The 26,988-nt window shown below is 41.0% G+C and overlaps 1 protein-coding gene across 1 annotated transcript in view; it reads right to left on the reverse strand.

Annotated features, from left to right (window-relative positions):
* tsc1b (TSC complex subunit 1b) overlaps window positions 1-26,988 on the reverse strand; it is a 64,191-nt gene that overhangs the window by 26,808 nt on the left and 10,395 nt on the right. The window contains exons 4-14 of the mRNA XM_079581234.1: window positions 24,182-24,334; window positions 19,312-19,456; window positions 16,204-16,358; window positions 16,056-16,129; window positions 13,994-14,166; window positions 12,177-12,295; window positions 7,551-7,716; window positions 4,465-4,586; window positions 1,935-2,025; window positions 1,740-1,847; window positions 246-553 (exon numbers count right to left, since the gene is read on the reverse strand). Coding sequence (XP_079437360.1) covers window positions 246-553; window positions 1,740-1,847; window positions 1,935-2,025; window positions 4,465-4,586; window positions 7,551-7,716; window positions 12,177-12,295; window positions 13,994-14,166; window positions 16,056-16,129; window positions 16,204-16,358; window positions 19,312-19,456; window positions 24,182-24,334 — 1,614 coding nt within the window. The remainder of the gene's footprint in view (window positions 1-245; window positions 554-1,739; window positions 1,848-1,934; window positions 2,026-4,464; window positions 4,587-7,550; window positions 7,717-12,176; window positions 12,296-13,993; window positions 14,167-16,055; window positions 16,130-16,203; window positions 16,359-19,311; window positions 19,457-24,181; window positions 24,335-26,988) is intronic.

Here is a 26,988-nt window from a genome sequence, read left to right on the forward strand (position 1 = left end):
AAGTGGTATCGGTGCCTCCCTAACTTATACAGAAACAATTGTTGAGCAACATTTAAAGCCTTGATTTTGGCACAATTCTTTCAATGGCTATTACTGTTTTTAATGCCCCACAGAAACCCCGAGTAAAAGCCTATAATAAATGCAACCTAGTTAATGACAAAAAGAAAAGATTACTCCACTCAGTGCCCGGATATCTGAGTACATGCGATAAAAGTAGTGAACAGCAGGTCAGGGGCGGGGCTTACTGGTGCGGAGGGGCTGCGGTGCAGGTGATGGTCTATGGGGGTGAAGCCGGACTGAAAGGGCCAGGACTGCTCCAGGTCAGAAGGCCTGCCGTCGGACGGGCCGCTCGTCACGCTGTCCGCCTTGTCCGGAGAGAATAAGGAGAAGTGAGGGTCCCGTCTGGAGGCGCCCGCCTGTGCGTTGGAGAGGGTTTTGTCCTGGGAGCCTGTCAGGGTCTCTGTCGTGTGGTAGAAGGGGGAGTCGAAGCCCCTCAAGCCCGGCAGCTCCTGTTTGTCCTCCGTGAGCTTCCGGAGCTCCTCGGTGATCGCAGCTACAGTCAAAACAGAATTGATGTCTTTTAGTAGTTCATGCAATAATAACTGTCCACAATCTTTATTTCTCAAAACTATTAGTGGTTGTATTCATTTGTTTATTTAAGGCGAGACACGGCAGGTGAATAGGGAAAAAATGTATATTTACAGATATCAATGTGAAAAAAATACATTTTATCTTTTCATATAAGAACAAGGTGTTTTATGCCTAAAAATGCCCCAAATTTCCCATCTTTTCGGCGACAAAATCTGAATAATGGATAGAGCTACATTCAAATGTATGGTTTCATTTTATTGATGAATGAGTTACCAAGACTTTTTCAGAGCGGATTTTGGATATTTTGTTTAGTTTTAAAATAAGCTGTTTTTTAGTGTAAAAATTTGTAAAAAAAAATAATTTTCGCCTTTTTTTTGTCCTTCAAAACTCAATAAATGGGGCTTAAGGGATTAAATAATAAAAAATCCCTCTGAAAAAATCTTCCAAATATTGTTCAGTCCAAGGCTGGAAAATGTGAAGTCTTTAGGTCCGACTGACGTGGACATAGTGTCGCCACAATGACAGAAACATGTGTTTTGAGAAAAAGGCCTTGAAATTGCATTCTCCCATATAAGTCTATGGGGGAACATTGAATCAGCGCAATATTTAAACATGTTATTGTGAAGATTAGGCATATTTTCTGTTTCCGGGTGAAAGCTTGTATGTTCAGAGACCAATTTGGCCCAAAACCTGAAAACTGAAAAAAATTGAGTTTTGCCTGTAGTGTCTCCCCTTAATTAAACGCCCTTTTTATCTTTATGATTTTTATTTAGTAGTAGTGAATTGAAACTTGTTTTGTCCTCCTCCATTATATTGAATATGCTGTTGTTTTTGGGGAAAACAACAACAAGGTTTTATACAGATGTAAAGCTTTTTAATGCCATATTTAATCTCCAAAGACTAGAAGTGTAACAATGTAATGGAAAGCGAAACTGAAACTTCCCACTTAACGAGCACATAGCCTATTGCACTGCTTCTTTTTTTGTTTGCTACTGAAAATGTTTTAGACTATAATTTTGGCATTTTCAATGAACTTATACTGTATAAATTGAGCGACATTTAATGCTTTTAAATCCCCCGTGGAAACCCTGACCACAAACCTCTGTTCTCAAATACTTTTTCATTCATAGGACAAGGATGCCCCTCACCCTCCTCTTTTTCCTTCTCTGGCTTGAGCTGAAGCTCCATCTCCTGCTTCTTCATGAAAACCGACAGCTCGTTCAGCGTCATGGAGACATTCTCAGCCGCTCCGCGCTCTGAAAAAACCAGCACAGACACATCACGGTGGATTGCAATCATGGGGCAGTGTGTTGCAGCGAGATGATAATGTTGCCAAATGTAACCTTGGCTCGTGGAGACCTCTGCACTCTTCTCTAACTCCTTCACTTGCTCTTGTCGCACCAGGGCAGGTTTGTTTTCTCCTTGTTTTCGATCCTGAAAACAAAGATTTATCATGGTTTTTACAGCAAAGTAAGTTTCCCGTGCACAAGAACTAGTGCGGTCTATTTTTTTTTTTGTTGATGATATTTTGCACGATTCATTCAATTATTACTTCAATTACGTTTCTCATTACCATCTCTTCAGCCAGTCCTATGCAAAGTATAGCCTGGCCAGCCAGAATACACGCTTTCCTATCATTTACAAACTTCTGCAGTCTGGGATCACGATGGGCGTAATTTACAGGAACAGAAGGTTTTTCACTTTTTACAATTAGATTATATACCGAACCTTAGGGCTGCTCGATTATTGAAAAAATAATAATCACGATTATTTTGGTCATAATTGAAATCACGATTATTCAAACGATTATTTGTTGCCTTTAAAAAAATCCATCAAAAAAGTGACAAAAATCCAGCAAAAAAGTGACAAAAATCCAGCAAAAAAGTGACAAAAAGCAAATAAGTGACAAAAATCCATCAAAAAAGTGACAAAAATCCATCAAAAAAGTGACAAAAATCCATCAAAAAAAGACAAAAATCCTTCAAAAAAAGACAAAAATCCAGCAAAAATAGTGACAAAAATCCAGCAGAAAAAAGACAAAAATCCATCAAAAAAGTGACACAAATCCATCAAAAAAGTGAAAAAATCCATCAAAAAAATGACAAAAATCCAGCAAAAAAATGACAAAAATCCAGCAAATAAGTGACAAAAATCCTTCAAAAAAAGACAAAAATCCTTCAAAAAAAGACAAAAATCCAGCAAAAATAGTGACAAAAATCCAGCAGAAAAAAGACAAAAATCCATAAAAAAGTGACAAAAATCCATCAAAAAAATGACAAAAATCCAGCAAAAAAATGACAAAAATCCAGCAAATAAGTGACAAAAATCCTTCAAAAAAAGACAAAAATCCAGCAAAAATAGTGACAAAAATCCAGCAAAAAAGTGACAAAAATCCTTCAAAAAAAGACAAAAATCCAGCAAAAAAGTGACAAAAATCCATCAAAAAAAGACAAAAATCCTTCAAAAAAAGACAAAAATCCAGCAGAAAAAAGACAAAAATCCATCAAAAAAAAAGACAAAAATCCATCAAAAAAGTGACAAAAATCCATCAAAAAAGTGACAAAAATCCATCAAAAAAGTGACAAAAATTCATCAAAAAAGTGACAAAAATCCATCAAAAAAAGACAAAAATACAAAAATTAAAAAATTATTGTTTTGAAAAAAAACAATTATAATCGATTTTTTGCGATTATGCTAATTTTGTAATCGTTTACTGTTGTAATCGAAATCGTAATCGAATTTCGATTAATTGCACAGCCCTACCTTCTCCACAACTTCCAAAAAAAGACTCAAAGCTGTCATTGATGCTAAAGGGGGCAATACACGATATTAGGAACTAGGAGTGTGACAATACATTGATTTCCCGATATATCACGATATTTTGCGGGACGATACGGATACATTTTATTCCACGCCATCACGCATATTAATGAGGCAGCAGTGCGCCACTGATTTTACAGTTAATACAGGCCAACAATGATCAAGAATTCAGCCAGGACAGCAGGGGGCAGCACTACAGTTTTAAGCACTTGGACCAAACGGACACACAAATAAATTACTTTTAATGATAGTTTTTAGATTTATGAATACCATTAATTTGGGGGTGATTTATTCCTTTTTAAACAGGACTGTGGTTTCTTGTTTGTTTAAATGGAAATGATGTCACAGACAGATCTATAGACCCGTTTTCAGTGTGTAAGACATGGATCATTTATAGACGAATAAAAAGGGGAATAAAGCACATAAAAAGAAATGTAAATGATGAATAAAGTGTAGTATGTTAAAATAAAGGTTAAAAGTAGCATGTTTCTTTTCATTGTGATGTATCGTAGGTTATTTTTGGGCAATATATCGATTATTGCAGTGTCGGCATATCGTGAGATAATCATTATCGTAAGCCCTGTATCGTGTATCGAATCGTGAGCTACCCAGAGGTTCCCACCCCTCTTAGGAACTAGGGTGTGTACCCTTTTGGACACTTTTCTATTGTATCTTGCATTTATCCGAACAGTTTAGTGTGTGGCTTCACACGAGTGAGAGATTACCATTTGTGTGGTCATTGCATTTTGTATCATGTTTTAAAATCTTAAGCATTCTCAAGTCTAATGTGTCCCAGGCATTAGTTTACAATGTCTTTTTTTAGTAATCCCATGAACTAAAAAATGAAATATGAATGAATGAAATAAAAAATAATTCACTTTTGAGAATGTTCTTCTCTAAATCCAATATAAAACACAAATTACATTGGGAATCACACTTGCACTTTTCTGCAAGTATAATCCTTCTCAAGATATTGCAATAATGTTTGTTTAAAAAAAACAATTAATTTATGTATTTTTTTTCAACGTAATGATTTCATCTCGACGAGCTCACCTTCCGAGGTGGACTGGACTGGACCGTGCTGGCGGGTAAGGAGATTACGGGGAAGTCGTCTGACAGAGAAGGCGGGGGCGAGGAGGTGGCTGGAGTGCTGGAGGCTGGCGTGCCTTTGCCTCCTGGAACACACACATTCCCAATTTGTCACAGTACAGTTGATTATGCATTATTAAGGAACAGCTCAGCCTCAGTATTTGTTGTAGTCCCCCAAAATTGACGCGGCTGGACATTTCTAGATTTAGAATTGTTGGAATCGTTTGCCAGGAGTGGTGGTGTGTCATCATAAATGTGCTCAAGAGAACGTAGAGGAGTGCCAATAATCCCTCTGCAGACTTGAGTACTCGTTGAAGGTCCTTCTTTTCCTTCAAGGAGCAACTAGAGAACCACACTGTGCACCCGCATGTGAGCGCACTTTTGATAATGCTACCGTAGAAGTTGGTGAGGAGGCTCGCTGGTAAAGCAGCCTTCCTAAGGGTTAGTGCTAGATCGTCTGCTCCGGAGGGACGGTCTGCTGTGAGTTTGTATAGATCTATGAGTTGGTTTGTCTAAAAATTAAAAAAAAATCCTAATCCTAACCCTAATCCTTAAGGTTAACCCCTTAACTCCCACCTGAACCGAGCACATTTTCTCCAGTTTGGCTTTACCCCAATCCAAAAGCTGTGAAAATGGCAACAAAACTGAGACGAAAACAATGATGGAAATGTGACAAAAAAGTGACGAAAAATTTATGAAAAAGTGGCAAAAATGTCACAAAAATGTCACAAGAAATTGACACATAAATGACGAAAAAATGACAAAAATGTGACAAAAAATGGATTAAAAATTGACAAAAAATTGACGAAAAAATGACAAAAATGTGATAAAAAAATTACAAAAAAACTACAAAAAAGTGACAAAAATGTGACAAAATGTGACAAAAAATTGATTAAAAATTGACGAAAAAATGGACGAAGAAATGACAAAAATGTGACAAAAAATGACAAAAAAGTTACAAAAATGAGTTGAATACCCAACAAAAAAATGTTGGGAAAAAAATCTGATGACGTGAGGAAAAAGATCCTCTGGGTTCAGGCGGGAGTTAAGAGCTTGACCATTTCCCTGGCCCTAACCTTAATTTGTGTCATGATATCTCACGTTTTCACAGCAGACCGTCCCTCCGGAGCAGACCATCTAGCACTAACCCTTCCTTAGGGCCTGGAGGAAGAGGAGCCTCTGTTGACCCTTCTTCACCAGCTCCCTGGTTTGTCCTCCATGTCGGGTCCTCCTAGAGATGGGTGCCAAGGTATCTGAAGCTCGTCACCTGTGGACTCTATCATTCAGGATGTTGAATTTGGGTTGAATTTCTCGTAGATGTGTTTACCTCTCGGACATACTTGTTGTGGATCGTAGCAAAAATACCAGGAGTAGTTTGGCGTCCGCACAGTAAAGTGAAGATATTACTGCGCAAATTTCGAACTACTCCTGGTATTATTACGACTTACAATATAGTCCCCCCTTCTATTCGCTTGGAAAATCCACATTGTTTAATTTTGTGTAATTATACTTTGTAGTGGAACACTTCACGTAACCATATTTAAATAGGGAAAACGTGGAAGAGCTTGGTAGCTTCTATCTTGACCTGTTTTTGAGCTATAGAGGAGAGAGGGAGAGGCTAAATGCTAACGCCGTCTGTGCTGTGTTTACGTGATAGAAGGCACGGGTGAACACCAGACAGGTACAAAAGAACAAAGCTAAGGTAAGAACATCTCAGAGTATGTAAAAACGGCGGCCTATTATTTTAAGGGATAATGCCCGACGATGTGTCCGTTATCAGAAATAACTGGACGATGCAGAGGTGTGAAGTTATTTCTAATAATGAAGTGCGTTATCCCGCTTATACCATGGTCCAACAAACTGAAACTGTTCATTGGGGCCTGTTTGCCCATTTTTATAGTCCAAGGCAGGAGTTATTTCACTTTTTTTCACATCTGTTTTACCTCAAGCTAATTCCAGCTCAAATGTTTATCATTACTATGGACAGAACTGCAGTGGAGTGATAAACGTTTGTTAAGTGTGACGTCACGACTTCCGCTTCCGGGTACTAACAGAAAAAAACAGAAAAAACTCTTAAACACAACCGTCAATATTTCTGAAACTCAATGGGGAGTTGCAGAACCTACTTATTTCCCAGATTCATTAGCCAAAAATGCCGCACCTACTGCTAGAAAAGTAATATTTACTTAAGTCACTACTGCCGGGGTTAGCGTAGCTGCTGCGCTGTTAGCATTTATCTCCGCTAACACGTAGGGATTTTGGTAAATACTACTTTTATAGCAGTAGGTACAGCATTTTTGGCTAATGGGCCTGATAAATAAGTCTGTTCAGTAACTCTCTGTTGAGTTTCACAAATGTTGATTGTGATATTAAAACGTTTCTTGTAGTTTCTCGAAAAACATCTGCGGACCCGGAAGTAGAGCTGTGACATCACCACTTAAAGCAGTATTAAGTAACTTGTTTACCTTAATAAATCCTCTCCGTAGTCCCTGTGGGGGTGATACAAGTGTTTATGGGATGACTGGAGGGTCTTTCATCGCCCCCTGGTGTCTCTGGCCAGAAAACCATGTTTGCAACTTAACTGCCACCGGTCCGGAGAAAGCAATACACACTAATGTAATCACGAAGAAGAAGCTAACATGCTAACGGGCAAAGCTAACTGCGGGCTAACGTCACAGTATTTACAGCCAAGTTTGAGTGAAAAAAAATATTTTCATTGTATAATTGGATGCACAGTAACCCTCTCTCCCTTCACCTTTCCTGTTTACTCTCCAAGACAATTAATAAGTAAAAAAATCGTAACTTGCTACTACACCTTATGGCCTCTAGGGGGAAGAGTTACTTAGTACTGCTTTAACAAACGGAAAGAACGTGATTAAACTATTGCCGGACTAGGTGTGGTATATCACTTTTAAACACCCTCATCCTGGACACCCTCCAGCCAATCAGAATCGAGTATTCACCCCGACCATGGTATAATTATGGATAATCCCTAACGACATGTGTAAGGAGTGTAACACAACATGCTGATGCTATAGTTTGCTCTGTACCGGATGTGCAGTGAAAGCGGCTAGGCAGGTGCGAGGAGCTGTGGGACAGCTCTAGGTTGGGCGACATGCCTCTGGACGATGGAGGCGTGGCCATACCGCACATGGAGGAGGGGCTCCACAGAGGGTCCTTCCCACTACAGGAAGAGTTGAGCTCACCAGCAGAGTTCTGCAACACACAATGTTGGGATGTAAGATAAAAACATGTGCATGAAAGGGGAAATGATGATAACATGAGACAAAGCTTACGATCATGTAATCCTGTAAAATGCTAAATCACACGTGCATGAGAGGGCCGTCTTTTAACTTCTCAAACAAACCAGCAGCCTGTTTACTTTCTGCTCAACTTTGGTCCTTGGAGAAAACAATTCTAGTGCGGTGCCTCGTACCTGGTGTCAGCATCAAGAGCAAATGCTCGAAAGCCAAGTAGACTTTAAGTATCTATAATCTGGAAAAGACACCCAGAAGATGTGGGACAGACCTCAACTCTCTCAATGTTCAAATCCAGGCTGAAAACAGTTCTTTTTATCTGTGCATCTGTCACTGAAAGACTTGCACTCTTTGCTTTTCATGTCATTTATCATCGTATTCGTGCTTTATGGATTGATGTGATCTTTTTTATCTATCTGTTGAAATTGTATGTAAATATGAAGCACTTTGAATTGCCCTGTGCATGAAATGTGCACTATAAATAAACTTCCCCTGCCTAGATCAGGCCGAAAAGAGCCGAGCTGGATTAATATGTGACAATGGACTCAGGGCTGTGAGGATGCTCGCAACAGGGATAGGAACAAAATGTAAAGATCTAAGTATTTTTCCTGACAATGTAATAAGTAAGGATTAAACAACGAGGAGCCGTGTGTGACCGTATGGTAGGTAGGGTACAAATAAATATAACAACGCCACCTGGGGAGATGGCTCCATGGGCAGCAAGGGGCAACCAAAAGGAGAACCAAAAATCCAAAAAATCCTGAGTGTTCCAGTTATCCAGGTCGGAAATATCGGAGGTAGACACATCCGTAAAAGTTGCTCATTTGTTGCTCATGTTCAAGCATCATAATCAGTTTACAAAGAAACTAAGTTGTAATATTATACAATAGTATAATGTATTTATTATAACTGTTGTAAATACAGTGATATTTACACTAGTAGTTTCATATTTTACTTTGAACCGTTAAGAGGTTAGCAACAGAGCAATTAAGCCTATCCATTTCACGTTGACATTTTACAAGTTTATTTGGGAAACGTCTGACAAATAACGAGGTTTATTTAAGCTTTACATGTGTTACATGTCACGTCAGCCGCAGCCATCTTTAAATGCTCCTTCTCGGATTAGCTGATTCTGTCCCGAGTTGTTGCGTTCCAGTTGAAATGACCAAGTCGGAGCATCAAGTGGAATGCACCATAACTGTGCGGTTAGAAAAAAATAATGCACGCCAGTTAGCATTAGAATTCTCACTGACCGTGGTATAAGCAAGGATTAAACAACGAGGAGCCGCATTAGACGGTTATAATGCACGACGCGGAGTCAAGAACACCACGACCCGCAGTGGAGTGCATTATAGTTGTTTAATCCGCTTATACCAGGGTCCCACAAACATTTATAATAAATATTTGTTTCATTTACTAAAGTCACTAAATCTGCCAGACTACGGGACTATTTTGTGTGGGTTATTAGCCGGTCACTGAAGGCTGGTCTCAGAGCGAGTCATTCTCCGCAGCTATTACGAGGATCTCAGTCAGGCTCAACGACACAACATCAGCACAGAATCACAACACAACAGGACTAACCCGGAAACACTTTTCCCTGGAAGTAAACACCGATATGCGGCACTCGTGGGCAGGAGTTATTGACCTTTTACAAGGTTTAACCTGAAGCTAAAGCTAGCTAGCTCAACCAGCTCAACTGTTTATGGAAACAGCTGCGGTGGAGTCGCTCACACCTGGGCCCCCCCAACTGAAACTTTTATGATTGACTTTACTAATCCAGACAAAGATGCTTCAATGCAGGATCATTTTATGTATCAAACGTTTTGTTTTGGCCAAAAAAGTTGAAATTAACACAAAATCCATCTCATACGTTCCTGTCAGTCACTAATTACGCCTTTATCTGATTCAGTTGTGTCATGCGTTGCTATTGCGATGCCCACAGTGGAGTAGGGATGGGCGATACCACATTTTTTGGAATCGATACGATACCGATACTTTTGGGGTCTATTTTCTCGATACCAATACCGATACCGATACTGGTCATTTTTATACGGGTGAATGTATTTCAATCAACATACATTTCTAAAACTGGTTATTTTATATATTTAATAGGTACATTAATATGATATTACTTTAACTGGTTAATTATACAATGTTAATGTGAAAGTAAATACATAAACAAAGTTTAAAAGTAATACTTTAATGACAAAAAGAATCTAAACCAAAATGTAATGGCTGGCTTAATTCAATCCCCTGCTCCTGTGGACTGTTTTGGCTCAGAACAAAGATGTAAATTGGCCTTTTATGTTTAAAATTGCTGCCACGCCTATTTTTTACATATGCAAATTAGTATCGATACTTTTTGCCCAATATCGATACTTAAAAAGTAGCCATTTGGTATCGATATATCGATACAGTGGAATCGATCCGCCCATCCCTACAGTGGAGTGATATCCCAGTGATTTAACTACCGGACTATGTGTGCTTTTATACCGAAGTAATGCACCGGCCAATCAGAATCGAGTATTCACCCAGACCATGGATACAGACGGCATCTCTGGAATCGCCCATATATGGTCATTTTTTAAAACAGTTAAGGGGGAAAACAATTTTATTTTACTTTTTTCTCTAATTATTCAAAAACGACTTTAACAAATGCTGAAATATGAATATAGTTTTATACTAAATAATGATGCAAAGACATGGGGAGAAGCAAAGTGGTTCAACAGCCCATAAATACATGAATGACGGAGAATGCTAACTTGATGCTACATGTTAGCATTGGGCTAATGCTAACGCTTGCTACAACTGCCGTTTTTTCACTTCTACTGAACAATCTGCTGTGAGAAAATATCCATATGGGCCCGATTTACACTTGACTTTATTTGTGTGATAAATGAGTTCATATTCCACCAGAAAATGGTTAAAAAGAGGGAAAATTGTGTTTCTCTAAAGATTCTATTTTCCCCCTCGGCGAAGCCACGCCCCCTTCTATGACGAGATGCGTCTGTATCCATGGTATAAAATGAATTAATCACAGTGCAAACCTGTGATTAATCTCTTATTACTTCTTCAAAGTAAGATTAATGACGTAGTAATGCTTTTTAAGGCATACTCCTATGTACCATTTCTTTTTTCTTTCGGTTCATTCTATTAACATCTGTAGCAAATGTAACAAGCTGCTGTGATGTGCATTTAAATGATCTTCTTAGTCAATGTTGCTGAGTCTAAGTTTATAAATGATGATTGTGTTGCTAATCTGTATCTGTTACCTTCAGGAAGATATTGTTAATAAAGCCAATGCAATGTAGACCGCATCATTTATTATGTCAGCTTTAAAACCGCCCCAAGAGTACTAAAAATGTAATACATTGGCATATGTTTAGGTGTACAAAAATGTATGGGGGCCATCTCACTCTCTCTTTTTCATTTTTTTAGGGATTTTTCCCATTTCTCTTCCTCAGAATGGTAACAGGAATGAGATTAACAGGAATGCCAAAATTTGACCTATTTGCCAATTGCAGGCTAATGCTAACCAGCACAGAAGCACATGCTGTTTCCACTGAAACAACACTTCTCGTAGATATTGATTAAATAACTTAGAACAGAAACATACTTGGATTTACACATGAAAAAGTGGTAACAGGAATGTGATATATTAAATAAAATAATTCCAATTATATTTAATTAGATCCGGGCTTCCCACACTGAATAGGGAATTTCTGCAAAGGGTTTCAATAATTGTATAAAGTTTTGACCTCTTGGCTCAGCAGTTCATATTTCTTGATATTTCTGATATTATATTTCTTTTTTGTTTTAGCCCATAGGTTTTATTGGATAGCTTCACGACTAAAATGTTGAGATATTTGCATGCCAGGAAAGCCGGCTGTGTTTCCATTAGCCTGTTACATAATAACTCCCTGAGCCTGATCTGGTTTGGGACATGGGGTCGGTAACAATAACAGTAATATCACTCGTCCCATTCTCCCACCACATAAAAATAAAATGCAGATTAATCAATTACCTAAATAATCGTTAGTATCAGGCCCGGGAGCCGCTTTCGTTAACTACAATATTCAATGTGGACAAAGTGCGGCGGGGAGTGAAAACCAACCTGACCTCACTTCCCTGTGTAGCTGAACCATTAACAGACATCTCAGAGGCAGCTGTCCCAGGGGAGGGGGCACAAGGGCCAATGTGTTGACCCTAATGACTTTAAGACACTGGTAGATTTTATTGGGGGGGGGGGAATGGTCTGTGGGCAAATGACTGATGATATATAAGAAGTAAACAAGCTCTGTGAGTGGCAAACACATGCGTAAGTGCTCTGGTCCTCCCCCCGATCATCATTTACAGCCAAATGTGGTGCCACAGGAGCCATGTTTTGACAGGCTTTGAGGGCGTTATGGATGCTCTTACCTGCCGTCTGGAGGTCTGCGGGCTGCGGTAGGAGGAGAGTGTCCCTGAGAAGGGGGGCAAGGACAGGGGCGGGGGCTGCGGCTGCCTCGGCGTGGAGAACGGGGTCGAAGAGGAGCTCCCTGTTGTCAACAAGACAAAGAGTCGTATCAATCTTTAACCGCGCGCACCCAACACCCCACCAGCCCTGCCTGCTCTTTGGACACCGCCGTTTGGTGTCCTTTAAAACCAGGTGATTTAAAAACACAAGGGCAATGTGAAACTAGCCAAGAAATGTAAAAACATACAGACAGTACATGATGGATAGTTTACCAGATTACTCATTATTTACCCATTTGGAAACTTAAATGGATCGTCATTGCCAATTACTGATGGAATTAGGGCTGTGCAATTAATCGAAATTCGATTACGATTTCGATTACAACAGTAAACGATTACAAAATTAGCATAATCGCAAAAAATCGATTATAATATATATATTTTTTTTTCTTTCTTTTTTCCTGATTTTTAATTTTTGGATTTTTTGTCACTTTTTTGCTGGATTTTTGTCTTTTTTCTGCTGGATTTTTGTCACTTTTTTGATGGATTTTTGTCACTTTTTTGATGGATTTTTGTCACTTTTTTGATGGATTTTTGTCTTTTTTTGCTGGATTTTTGTCACTTTTTTGATGGATTTTTGTCACTTTTTTTGATGAATTTTTGTCACTTTTTTTGATGGATTTTTGTCTTTTTTTGGATGGATTTTTGTCTTTTTTTGATGGTTTTTTGTCTTTTTTTGATGGATTTTTGTCATTTTTTTTAATGGATTTTTGTCATTTTTTTGGATGGATTTTTGCAATTTTTTTGGTGGATTTTTGTCTTTTTTTTTAATGGATTTTTGTCATTTTTTTTGATGGATTTTTGTCTTTTTTTGATGGATTTTTGTCTTTTTTTTGATGGATTTTTGTCTTTTTTTGATGGATTTTTGTCACTTTTTTGATGGATTTTTGTCTTTTTTCTGCTGGATTTTTGTCTTTTTTTTGATGGATTTTTGTCACTTTTTTGATGGATTTTTGTCACTTTTTTTGATGAATTTTTGTCACTTTTTTTGATGGATTTTTGTCACTTTTTTGGATGGATTTTTGTCTTTTTTTGGATGGATTTTTGTCTTTTTTTGGATGGATTTTTGTCTTTTTTTGGATGGATTTTTGTCTTTTTTTGATGGATTTTTGTCTTTTTTTGATGGATTTTTGTCATTTTTTTTAATGGATTTTTGTCATTTTTTTTGATGGATTTTTGTCTTTTTTTGGATGGATTTTTGCAATTTTTTTGGTGGATTTTTGTCTTTTTTTTTAATGGATTTTTGTCATTTTTTTTGATGGATTTTTGTCTTTTTTTGATTGATTTTTGTCTTTTTTTTTTATGGATTTTTGTATAATCGTGATTATTATTTTTTCAATAATCGAGCAGCCCTAGATGGAATGATTATACATTTGGTTTTTTTTTTCCCTTCTTTTAGACTGCAGCGTGTTCGCAGCAAATCATGTCCACTGTCAAATTTTTAGGATATTTGAGGTCCATTCACAGCAGTTTAGTTGTTAAGCTTCACTCAAATACTTCATACTGGAGGACAGTTCCTCTCCTCTCAAACATCCCTGTGTCTTTCAGAGCAAACTTTATAGGTTTGTCTAGTTCTTGGCCTGTTGTCATGCTTCAGAGTTTCCTCTACCATTACTTTGGTAGGGCGGGTTACCAAACATCGTGAGTGATATGAATATTGAGTAATGACCGTCAGTGACCAGTCATAGTGAGAGCGCGAATGAGAGATGATCTGGACTGACCAAAGCTGTTGTGGAGGTCGGTGTAGGGACTGCACTCCTGAGGCCTCACGTGAACCTGGGGGTAGAAGTTCTCGGGCATGGTGGCGTAGCCCTCCTCACAGGACGCCTCTTTCGGGTCCAGCGACACTTTGGCACATTCGATAACTATGTCATGGATTTCGTATTTTTTCCACCTGTCAAAAGACGAACATCAAAATAAATAAAAACATGAAATAGTTGAACAAATTAAAACACCTTTTTTCTTTCAGCGTGACTCTCCCAGTGTCGGGTGATATGATTCCAGTGCAGATAATTGAGATATAATTTTGATTCTGAAAAGATTTTCGGCCCAAAATTCGGAATGGGACAATTCACATGAGTGAATGAAGATTTCTGAATGATCACATGTTGACCTAATGACTAAATAGAGTCTACCTGTGTGTAATGTAACGGCAGTTCAGATACAGCTGCTCTGTGATGGTCTCAGGTCTGTTAAGAAACTATTGTGGAGCAGAAGCATCATGAAGTCCAAGAACACACCAGACAGGTCCGGGATAAAGTTATTGAGAAGTATAAAGCTGGGTTATGTTATAAAAAGATCTCTCTGTATACAGTTAAATCCACCGTCCAGGAATAGAAAGAGTCTGACATCACTGCAAACCTACCAAGACCCGGCCGTCCTCCTAAACTTACTGACCGAACAAGGACAGCACTGACCACAGCTGTTATCAAGAACCTATGATGACCCTGGATGAACTGCAGAGAGCTGCAGCTCAGGTGGGAGAAACTGTCCACAGGACATCTATTAGTCGCAGGTAGACTCTATTTAGTCATTGGGTCAACATGTGATCATTCAAAAATCTTCCTTTAATTTCTCAAGGCAATTGGTTGCACTAAAAGGAAAGGGGGCCTGTACTTTTGCACATCCCACTTTTCAGTTTTTTATTTAAAACAAAATTCTAAATCATGTATAAATTTAATTTCACTTTGCGATTGTGTGTCACTTAGTGTTTGTCTTTTACATAAAATTTCAATTAAATCAATTTAGGTTTATGGTCCATAGCGTGGCAAAATGTCAAAAAGTTAAAGGGGGGCCGATACTTATGCAACCCACTGTATATGATTCATATCCAGTTTAATCCTGCAGCCCCTCCCTCTCCTCCTGCTGCAGATCTCATGAAGTCAAAGGGACGGTTTCTCACTCTCTCATTCTTTCCAACAGAATAAAACTAACTTTTTAGGAGCTACACCTCACGGATCGCTTTCTGACTGAAACTTTTGAGTCTGAAACTCTGCATGTTTTGCACTGATTGATGGGATAATTTGCTTCTATTTTTAAAGGCACTATACAGTTAAAATGTTAAAATGAAGTATTTTCCTCCCCTACATCACTCAGACCTATTCACCACTCTAAAATCCTGCACTGTCACTCAAAAAGGTGTTAATTCGGGTCCAAAGTGCCGTCATGCACGAGCTTAATATAGAACCTGCAATTACGCGTAAGACCTGCAGTGGCAGTGGCGAGTATAAAAATGACTAACTTGAATCTAGTCCCTTTAACTGTTATTTGAAAGAGATTTTAACCAAATGATTGTTATATGTTCGGAAATATCCGGCTCCTTTTCTCTTCCAGGCCAAATGCAAGTGTTAAATCATCTCATCTAGGCTGTTCATGTAAATGGCCACTTGTCCCTGTTATCCGATGTCCGTACAAGATTAAGACCTTTAGGTAGCAACATAATCAAGTTTACCGTCATTTCTGGACTATAGGCCGACATTTTTTCACCAGCTTTGAACCATGCGGAGCCCCACGTTTAGAACCACTGGTCTAATTGAATGTATAAACTTTAGAAAGTCTTCACACCTATGGAAAAGTAAATGTACCTGTAGGCCACTGTTCTCTTGGAAAATTTTATGACACGTGGAGAGACATGTCACTGTGCTGATGGCATGTGGACACCTGCACGCTTCTTTTTTCTTTATAAATTTAGTCGGTGCAGATAACATTCAGGTATGCTCAATAGTCTGAACATTAAGGGAATCATTTTTACACAAAACATTTGGAAACACATCTGAAATGTACCTGGTTGGATCTAATTCGTGGTCTTTAGTTCCCGTCACTAATTCTGGGTGAATTCGAACGTGTTCAAGCATTGGCTGAAAAGTAGAACAGAAAAAATAATCAAACACTCATGTGAGAGAGTAAATATGTAGAATGAAGTGCACTTTACCTTGACCACCTCCTCAAAGGTCTCCATGTTCTCCTTCATGCTGTAGTGAGAGCGCAAGTAGGAAACGAAGTTGCACGGATACATGCCGTAAAGGCGGTGGAAGAGGGAGTAGACGCTGGCGTGCAGGTGGATTAGGTACACCTCCGAAACGTGGCCTAAACGTGGGATAAAGGTTTACAGTCAGAAAAGCAAGTGGCAAGAAATGTTGACTATAGCCTATGTCAGGGTCAATCAGAGTGCGGCTCTTTGTATGATTGGATGTGTTTAACACAATGCAACAGAATTGGCGCATATTTCGCATAAACTGTAACAGTCTTTAAGAATTTGGACCAATAATTCAACCATAGGCCTACAGACCCTGTTTCCCATCTCTACGCATGAATGAGAGTCCATATCTCTCTCCTTTTCAAGCCGGCGTGTAAAAGGTGCCTGTGCAGCAGCCTCACCCAAAAGGGGATGTTAAACAACAGTTAGGCAGATTGTGGCACTGGGATCAGCTTCTGTGCTTTTCAAGTTTCTGATTAGCCAACTCTTTATTTATTTTTTTTATATATATTAACAGTTTGTTACTCTTTATTTGATGAAAGTTGGCCTCATATTCACAGAAAAAGAAAAAAATAGGAAATTGAAAAAAAACAGAGCTCTGATGTAGCATTAGCCTGGTTATACCAGATCCTCGTACTTACTGCGTTTCGTACAAGGGTCTGGAACTTCTCAATTGAGCTCCGTTATCAGGTGGGAGGGGTGAACTCCTTTGAAACAATTGGATCTGATTTTGGCTAGCGTTTGGTCGTGACGTATATAATGTGAAGCAGCCATCATAACCATCAGAACTCTTGGGAGCATTCCTTGCACATTCCAAGGCTTCAATTTTATTTTTTGGATATTTGGGAGCCGAGGAAGAACGGATTGAAGAGCTTCCATTTCTTTCATATCCGCCGCCATTGCCAAACTACAACGCCACCTACAACCCCCGCCTCCCCCGCTCGCTGAATGGTAGGTAGAAAGTCAACCGATGTAACGCAGCCACTGAGATCAGGCCCAGACGTACATGCAGGGAAATTATAATTGACCTGAGTTTACGGATGGCTAAGGCCAGGCTAATGTAGCATATAAAATCCTAACGCGGAAATATGCAAAGTCATTCACGTTTCTTTCACATGTAACAAATGCAATATAAAACAGGATCTCAGACGTCCTCCAGAGGCTCAGGATTAAAGTTTATGAACTTTGTGAAGCCTAGAGTGTGTTCTCTGCACAGTCCAGTCAGGACCAAGCTGCAGGCACTGAGCTCACAGGCCAGGGGCCAATCAGAGGAGGGGGCTCAGTGGGCAGGGCCCCACATACACCCTATTTTAGGGCTGCTCGATTATTGAAAAAATAATAATCACGATTATTTTTGTCATAATTGAAATCATGATTATTCAAACGATTATTTGTTGCCTTTAAAAAAATCCATCAAAATAGTGACAAAAATCCATCAAAATAGTGACAAAAATCCATCAAAAAAAGACAAAAATCCATCAAAAAAGTGACAAAAATCCATCAAAAAAAGACAAAAATCCAGCAAAAATTGACAAAAATCCAGCAAAAAAGTGACAAAAATCCATCAAAAAAAGACAAAAATCCAGCAAAAAAATGACAAAAATCCAGTAAAAAAATGACAAAAATCCATCAAAAAAAGACAAAAATCCAGCAAAAAAATGACAAAAATCCAGTAAAAAAATGACAAAAATCCATCAAAAAAAGACAAAAATCCATCAAAAAAAGACAAAAATCCAGCAAAAAAGTGACAAAAATCCAGCAAAAAAGTGACAAAAATCCAGCAAAAAAGTGACAAAAATCCAGCAAAAAAAGACAAAAATCCAGCAAAAAAGTGACAAAAATCCAGCAAAAAAGTGACAAAAATCCATCAAAAAAGTGACAAAAATCCAGCAAAAAAGTGACAAAAATCCAGCAAAAAAGTGACAAAAATCCATCAAAAAAAGACAAAAATCCAGTAAAAAAATGACAAAAATCCAGCAAAAAAGACAAAAATCCATTAAAAAAGTGACAAAAATCCAGCAAAAAAAGACAAAAATTCATCAAAAAAGTGACAAAAATCCCAAAATTAAAAATTAGAAAAAAAATGTGAAAAAAAAAATTGAAAAAAATATATATTTGAAAATAAAAAATAAAAAAATTAGAGAAAAAAAATTATAATCGATTTTTTGCGATTATGCTAATTTTGTAATCGTTTACTGTTGTAATCGAAATCGTAATCGAATTTCGATTAATTGCACAGCCCTACCCTATTTAAAATCTAATTCTGTCCGAGTCAGAGCAGAACAGCACAAAATGTCAGTTTATTTAATATAAATTTAGTTCAATCTTGGTGAGGAGATCAAGGTTGAAAAGTTCAGTTCTTGGTCTCTGACTAGTTGGCCACCCCTAGCCTATGTGAACAGCAATAAATAAATAAACATACTATAGTAAAAGTATCAGTGCTAGCAGTGCAGGTTTAGTCATAGGTCATGTGGTTGATAAGTGACACAGAGATTATTGCACGTAGTGTGCAAGAGGTTATTGCATATGTTACTTTACTTTACAGATCCAGTGCTGCAGTCATTTTGCAATATCTTGTATTGATGATGGGAGAGTGTGATCACTATGTAAAGTCTTCTCCAGCACATCCCAAAGATTGTCAATGGGGTTAAGCTCTGGACACGATGTGACCAATCCATGTGTGAAAAGGATGCCTCATGCTCCCTGAACCACTCTTTCACAATGTGAGTGTGATGAATCCTGGCATTGTCATCTTGGAATATGCCCATGCCAAAAAAAGAAATCTATTGATGGAATAACTTGGCCATTCAGTTCATGTTCAGATTGTCAGATGATCACATTCTTTGGGCACATAGTGTTGCTAAACCTGGCAGTGAGCCCTTCTACTAGGACTGAAAAATGTTGGAGGGGTTTATAATGTATAATGTAGGATTCAGTTCACAGCACGCATTTTAAACACACAAAACCCCATAGACAGACACAGATATTATCTTCTTTACAAATGATGCAGTACTCCTCAAGTTATTGCAGTCTTTGCGAGCAGTCCAATTCTAATACGTTTACCTGGATTCTTGAGGTTCCATGAGGCCAGGCGTCCGAAGATGTCAAAGTACTCCCACAGATGTTGTTTCCCAGCTTGAGGGATCATGGGAAGTAGAGTGATCAGCACCAGGACTCCTGTGATGAGCACCACGACATCTGTGTCCGTCTGAAAACAGAATGGAAACGTTTGCATTTCATATTTATCATTTTTGTTCAAGACAAAAGGGAAACGGAAAATTGGTAGCATGTGAAAGATATGAAATGAAATCGACAATACCACCATGTAAACCCTACCACAGTTTGTTTAATAACACAATATCTGCAGGGAGAGGTCAGGTCAGTTTTTTAGAGAGCACACATAGGGATGTGTATAAGGCATTCAAGGACTGAGGGAAATAAAAGAACTGCACTGTTAAATTAAGTTATAAATGGAATTATTACGTTCTAAAAGCCAAAAAACGCAGACTTGCAGGAATATTGCAGTTTAGCAAAATATACAAGTCTCAAAATGTTTACTTTGTAACATGATTAGTGAGATTTCCTTTCCCCTTTATCCCCTCCATCATAAGGACAGGGTGTGAGGGGAGTGAGGGCCATGTGAGGGGAGTGAGGGCCGTGTGAGGGGAGTGAGGGCCGTGTGTGGGGAGTGAGGGCCGTGTGTGGGGAGTGAGGGCCGTGTGTGGGGAGTGAGAGCCGTGTGAGGGGAGTGAGGGCCGTGTGAGGGGAGTGAGGGCCGTGTGAGGGCCGTGTGAGGGGAGTGAGGGCCGTGTGTGGGGAGTGAGGGCCGTGTGTGGGGAGTGAGGGCCGTGTGAGGGGAGTGAGGGTCGTGTGAGGGGAGTGAGGGCCGTGTGTGGGGAGTGAGGGCCGTGTGTGGGGAGTGAGGGCCGTGTGTGGGGAGTGAGGGCCGTGTGAGGGGAGTGAGGGCCGTGTGTGGGGAGTGAGGGCCGTGTGAGGGGAGTGAGGGCCGTGTGAGGGGAGTGAGGGCCGTGTGAGGGCCGTGTGAGGGGAGTGAGGGCCGTGTGAGGGGAGTGAGGGCCGTGTGAGGGGAGTGAGGGCCGTGTGAGGGGAGTGAGGGCCGTGTGAGGGGAGTGAGGGCCGTGTGAGGGGAGTGAGGGCCGTGTGAGGGGAGTGAGGGCCGTGTGAGGGGAGTGAGGGCCGTGTGAGGGCCGTGTGAGGGGAGTGAGGGCCGTGTGAGGGGAGTGAGGGCCGTGTGAGGGGAGTGAGGGCCGTGTGAGGGGAGTGAGGGCCGTGTGAGGGGAGTGAGGGCCGTGTGAGGGCCGTGTGAGGGGAGTGAGGGTCGTGTGAGGGGAGTGAGGGCCGTGTGAGGGGAGTGAGGGCCGTGTGAGGGGAGTGAGGGCCGTGTGAGGGGAGTGAGGGCCGTGTGAGGGGAGTGAGGGCCGTGTGAGGGCCGTGTGAGGGGAGTGAGGGCCGTGTGAGGGGAGTGAGGGCCGTGTGAGGGCCGTGTGAGGGGAGTGAGGGCCGTGTGAGGGGAGTGAGGGCCGTGTGAGGGGAGTGAGGGCCGTGTGAGGGCCGTGTGAGGGGAGTGAGGGCCGTGTGAGGGGAGTGAGGGCCGTGTGAGGGCCGTGTGAGGGGAGTGAGGGTCGTGTGAGGGGAGTGAGGGCCGTGTGAGGGGAGTGAGGGCCGTGTGAGGGGAGTGAGGGCCGTGTGAGGGGAGTGAGGGCCGTGTGAGGGGAGTGAGGGCCGTGTGAGGGCCGTGTGAGGGGAGTGAGGGCCGTGTGAGGGGAGTGAGGGCCGTGTGAGGGGAGTGAGGGCCGTGTGAGGGGAGTGAGGGCCGTGTGAGGGGAGTGAGGGCCGTGTGTGGGGAGTGAGGGCCGTGTGAGGGGAGTGAGGGCCGTGTGTGGGGAGTGAGGGCCGTGTGAGGGGAGTGAGGGCCGTGTGTGGGGAGTGAGGGCCGTGTGAGGGGAGTGAGGGCCGTGTGAGGGGAGTGAGGGCCGTGTGTGGGGAGTGAGGGCCGTGTGTGGGGGTGAAGGCCAGTTGAGGGGAGTGAGGGCCGTGTGAGGGGAGTGAGGGCCGTGTGTGGGGAGTGAGGGCCGTGTGAGGGGAGTGAGGGCCGTGTGTGGGGAGTGAGGGCCGTGTGTGGGGAGTGAGGCCCGTGTGTGGGGAGTGAGGGCCGTGTGTGGGGAGTGAGGGCCGTGTGAGGGGAGTGAGGGCCGTGTGAGGGGAGTGAGGGCCGTGTGAGGGGAGTGAGGGCCGTGTGAGGGGAGTGAGGGCCGTGTGAGGGGAGTGAGGGCCGTGTGAGGGGAGTGAGGGCCGTGTGTGGGGGTGAAAGTCAGTTGAGGGGAGGGGGTGCAGAGCAGGTAATATGTAATTGAGCAACACAATTGATATATTGCATAAAAATAACCTACAATACATGATAATTTAAAAAAACATAGGAAATATTTCACCCTTTTTTTTAAACATACTACTACTATAATACTTTCATGTGCATTGTAACCAATAAATAAGTGAATAAATGATCCCTGACTTATACACTAAATGGGTCTATTGATCCGAAGGTGACATCACTTCATTTACATTGAATAAACTAGAAACCACAGTTCCATTTCCAAAAGGAATAAATCAACCACAAATTAATCTTATTAAAAAAACTATAACTAAAAGTTATAAATTTGCGTGCCAGTGTTTGGTCTGCCCCCTTCCATGGCAGTATTTATGATAACTGTCAAAATATAGATTCATAGTCTTTTTGCTACTTTCTCAGTAATTCCTGGGCTAATTCACATGAAACTAAAATTGTCAAAAAATAGTGACAATATTCAGAAACATGTGTGTGATGTTCAATCAATCAATCAATCTTTATTTTCTATAGCGCTTTTCATACATTTCATAACACAGACACGTAACACAAAGTGCTTTACAGATTTAAAAACATTCTCTCACACCCACCTCCTCCCACAAATACAAACACATTGTTGTATTCACACTCTCCCCACCCACCTCCCCAGAGACACACCACACAAGCACCACACACACTCACGGTAAAACTATGAACACAATGGACATGAGGCTGAGGTAAGGCTGGGTACAGATAAACCAGGTAAGGAAACACCATCCAAGGAGCGTCTGCATCGGGAGCGGCTCCTCGGCTGCAGCCACAGGGACCAGCACAGGGTGTCCGTACATCACCACACCTCCATCCAGACACCCACAGGACAGCACCCCAGCAGCCACAGCCAATCACCGCTCCCGAGGCAGAGGGCCAGGACTCTTCTTCTCTGCTTGTAATGTAGTAAATCATTAGAATGCTGTAATGTCATGTGAACAGCCTATGAGGCCTCATTACATTTTGTCAATGTAATCCATGTAATCTATTGTATAATTTGGGGTGGTGGTGTGTCTTGGGGGGGAGCACACTCAGGGTAGCTCCAGCTCTGGCCAGGTGAAATTGAAGACTTTTTTTAATACCTTTTTAATGCCATCATGGTGAAATGTAATGCCACTATCACGAGTTATAAAAATTCTATTTGTTCTTGTTCTATTACATAAAATACACGTTAAATTAAAACAAAATCTAAATGATAGGATAATAATGATGAAATTAGCTGCTAGTTAGTATAAGCAGAAGGATATAGCAGACAGTTTGACAAATGTATTTTATGCATTTTTAGACCAAGTTGGTTGGAGGAAGTAATTTATCAAGAGTGGGCAGTGTTTCAGTCAGTTTCAGACTAAACCCTGGTAAATCAGTCCTGTCCATGGTTAGACTTCAAGTCTAACCATGTCCTGAGACAGAACAAGGTCTAAACCAGGACTAAACCAGGACTAAATGGGCTAAACGATAATGGTTCTGCGCTCAGTCACCAGGAGCAGCAGCAGTGCATACACTGGAGTGTATCAGTCACACGGCAAAGATCTGTGGTTGAAGTTGTGCTGCTGGGCGATGCCCGCAGTTCAAGTGTCAGGACCCTGGACATATTTCTAGTGCAGTTCTCGCCTCTCACAGAGAGAGGGGGCGGAGTTAACTGAATCGAAGAGTCTTGTCTTCCGCGTTTGGAAAATACCCCCAGAAACTACTTATATTTCTCACAAAAAATAGTTCTCCATAGCGGAAGAGCTACAACATATCATATAAATGCCTATACTTTACTTTGGGATGGCTAAAATAGCAATAATCATATATGGATAGAATATTAATAAATATAATATTCTATCTAATATAATATAATGAATAGATACAGATCCTTTAAAAGATACAAACCTAGAACATGTTGTTCGCGCTGCATTCCTCACATCTCTCATTAGCGTTAGCATCCCGCGCTGCTCGTCCAACTCATTACAGTGTATTTTTGGCCCCGTTTCCAAAGCGGTCTTGATTTACAGACTCTTATCATGAAGTTTTTCCTTCGCTGAAGTGAAGTTTCAGGTGCTAATGTGGAAGCACCCGCACACGGTGAGCGCGACCACAACAGTACAGCCTGTTGCTACTGACGCAAACTACCGGACTGTCGGAATGATTTTAAGTAGCGCAAGGACATCGATTCTCAAATTAACATTATTTTAAAGCATACTCTGACAAAAATATTATGCGACTAATTATAACACAAGGATTAAAGAAATAGTAGGACCCATGCACTGAAAATGTAATGCTATTTTTGTTAAATGTAATGCTTTTAAGGCCTTAAATTAGGCATGATCAAATGTAATACTTTTTTAATGATTTAATACCCCGCGGCTACTGAATACTGTGAATGTTGTCTTATCGAGCTTCGTCTTATTTCTGTACGGTCTTTCTTTTTACATGCGTTGTCATGGACTGTCATGTTTCGTGCATGTGCGGCTCTTGTTATTTTTCATCAATGACTGAAAGGACCCCCTCGAAAATGAGAGGATACATTCCAAATGAAACAAACAGTAAATGGAGCGGTACCTTGAGGCATCTGAGCAGCGACAGGAGCAGGGGGTAGCGCGCGATCTTGTGGATCCAGGACGGCTGTTTGCGGATGACGTGGCCGAGCAGGGTGAGCGTGGGCAACCGGCAGGTCTGTTTGGTCATGCACTCGTTCATCTTGTCCAAAAGGTGCTGCAATGGACAGAGACCAATTAAAAGAGTGAGACAGATTATGGAGGATAATAGCGAATGAAACGATTTGAACTGCGCTTTCAGTCCAAGGCTTACAGCACTAAACCAACCAACCAACCAACCAACCAACCAGCCAACCAACCAACCAACCAACCAGCCAGCCAACCAACCAACCAGCCAACCAACCAGCCAACCAACCAACCAACCAACCAACCAACCAGCCAACCAACCAACCAACCAGCCAGCCAACCAACCAACCAGCCAACCAACCAACCAACCAGCCAACCAACCAGCCAACCAACCAACCAACCAACCAACCAACCAACCAACCAGCCAGCCAACCAACCAACCAGCCAACCAACCAGCCAACCAACCAACCAACCAACCAACCAACCAGCCAACCAACCAACCAACCAGCCAACCAACCAACCAACCAGCCAGCCAACCAACCAACCAGCCAACCAACCAGCCAACCAACCAACCAACCAACCAACCAACCAGCCAACCAACCAGCCAACCAACCAACCAACCAGCCAGCCAACCAACCAGCCAACCAACCAACCAACCAGCCAACCAGCCAACCAACCAGCCAACCAGCCAGCCAACTTTGGCATTCAAAAATGCCAAAGTCAGTGATGGTGTCCATGTGTTTGTATGATTTTTCTTTTTTTTTAATTAAAACATATGGAGATGATTTAATCCGGCCCCTGCCCTGTAGAGCAGTGGTTCTCAACCTCGCCAGATCATTTAGATGAAATATACATATTTTTATTAGCATATAACCTAATATTTTTTTGTACCAAGTTTACTATTTTACCCGAGTGCCACTATTTGTTCATAGTTTGGTGAATTCATTTTAGCCATTTGTTTTGTTTTTCTTAGTTTTTTAAGAATTATGTAGGCTAATGTTCCTATTTCTCACGGTGTGACCCGGACGGGGGTCACGAATCCCTTTACCTGTTATAATGGGGGTCGCGGGGGTCGGGAACTTGTGACAAAGGCTTGTAAAGTCAAGTTGGGGCTTTGACCAAATCACTGCTTATTATTATTCATTTATTTGAATTGTTTTCTCTATTTTATGCGGCCCGCTGTGGGAGTTGAATTTCGGCCCGGGGGCCAATGTAATGGATGATACTGTGGTCCTTTTTTTGGCGGTAACACAGGACTTTGGATCTGATCTGTTCACCACATCAGGTCTAAACTACTTCACACTTGACATCCAAACATCTCGAGCTCGTTCGAGGAAAAGTCTGAATGACCCGCACTCACACTTGCACAAACGTACCGAGCCGTGGCCGATTAGAGAAGCACGAGGAGTCGCTTGTTTCTATGTGCAGCAAATCAGGGCCATATGAACTGGGACATCGACTCAATTCTCATCTTTTTGACTCTATAACCACCATAAAAGATTTGAAATTGGGATTGTATTTACCGTTTTACGCCTGCAGTATTTGTTTTTCACATTTCCAGTTGCAAATCTATACAAATATTGTGTAAACCACTCCCTTGTGGTGCGACATGAACTGCTCAGTGCTTCACAATGAAAATACCCATTTGTGAATTCCTTGGCTGTCTCTTATTGCTTAATAAAGTATTGTAGTTGCACTTAGATTTACATTTTAGGTTAAAAAAAAAGAATGCTATTTTGCAATTAATCTGGCTGACCTGTCTTGTCTACCTTTATTGTTACCGCTTGATTATTTTCAGTGTTAGAGTTGGGGGCTGTGCAGAAGGAGCTGTTGCTGAGGGTTTGAGCGTGGACAGTTTGCAGCAGTGGCTAATCTTACAAAGAGAGTTATGTGTAAAAACCTTTGTGATCACCATTCACCATTTGTAACAGTTACAGAAATGCAACAGCACGTGGTTACAGAACTGTCTTCCTCTGTAGGAGGAGCAGATACAAGACAGAGCAATGACCACCAACAATTTAGAGCTTTTCATTGCAGCGAAATTTGACGTCTTCTCAACGGTACCTTACGTGAAGACGCTCGGATCATACAGTGGTATGCAAAAGTTTGGGTACCCCTTTAACTTTTCCACATTTTGCCATACTATGGACCGTAAATGTGAAAGACACACACTTTTTGTCAAGGTTATCATACTGTGGAAATCTCATACCGTCCCATCCCTAGAACAAACTCCATGCGTGTCTCGCACAGTCATAACTGCAAACTATTCTCACAGCTCATGACAAACGAGTGCTTTGTGACCAGTAGGTTGGGTTGTGTCACAGAATCATCATTTGTTCATATGTTGGGATGGTCTAATAAATCCAATCGCCATATGCACATGGTATTAATCTGCATCGAAGTGTTGCATAACAGCAGGTTTTTGATGTTAATATGACACGGGAGAAAGTGAGAGCGCACCACGTTTAGAAGAGAACGATTAAAACTCTAGAAAATCCCTCTTTGCCTCTTATAAATTTACAGGATTGCTGTAAATGTGTATCTTGTTGAAATGTAATAACTGAGTACCATGATGTTTAACAGCAGTTTTAGAAGTATCCAGCTCGATGCTCAATTGCATAAAAAATAAAACAGTGTTAGGTTCTTGCCTGCGTAACTTTAATTATGATTGACAAGACAAAAATAATCATAACATTTAAAGGTGGAATTTAAAACATTAAAATGATGTATTTTCCACCCATGCAT

This window comes from Gobius niger (genome assembly GCF_951799975.1).
Source record: "Gobius niger genome assembly, chromosome: 22".
In the NCBI taxonomy this organism is placed as follows: Eukaryota; Metazoa; Chordata; class Actinopteri; order Gobiiformes; family Gobiidae; genus Gobius; species Gobius niger.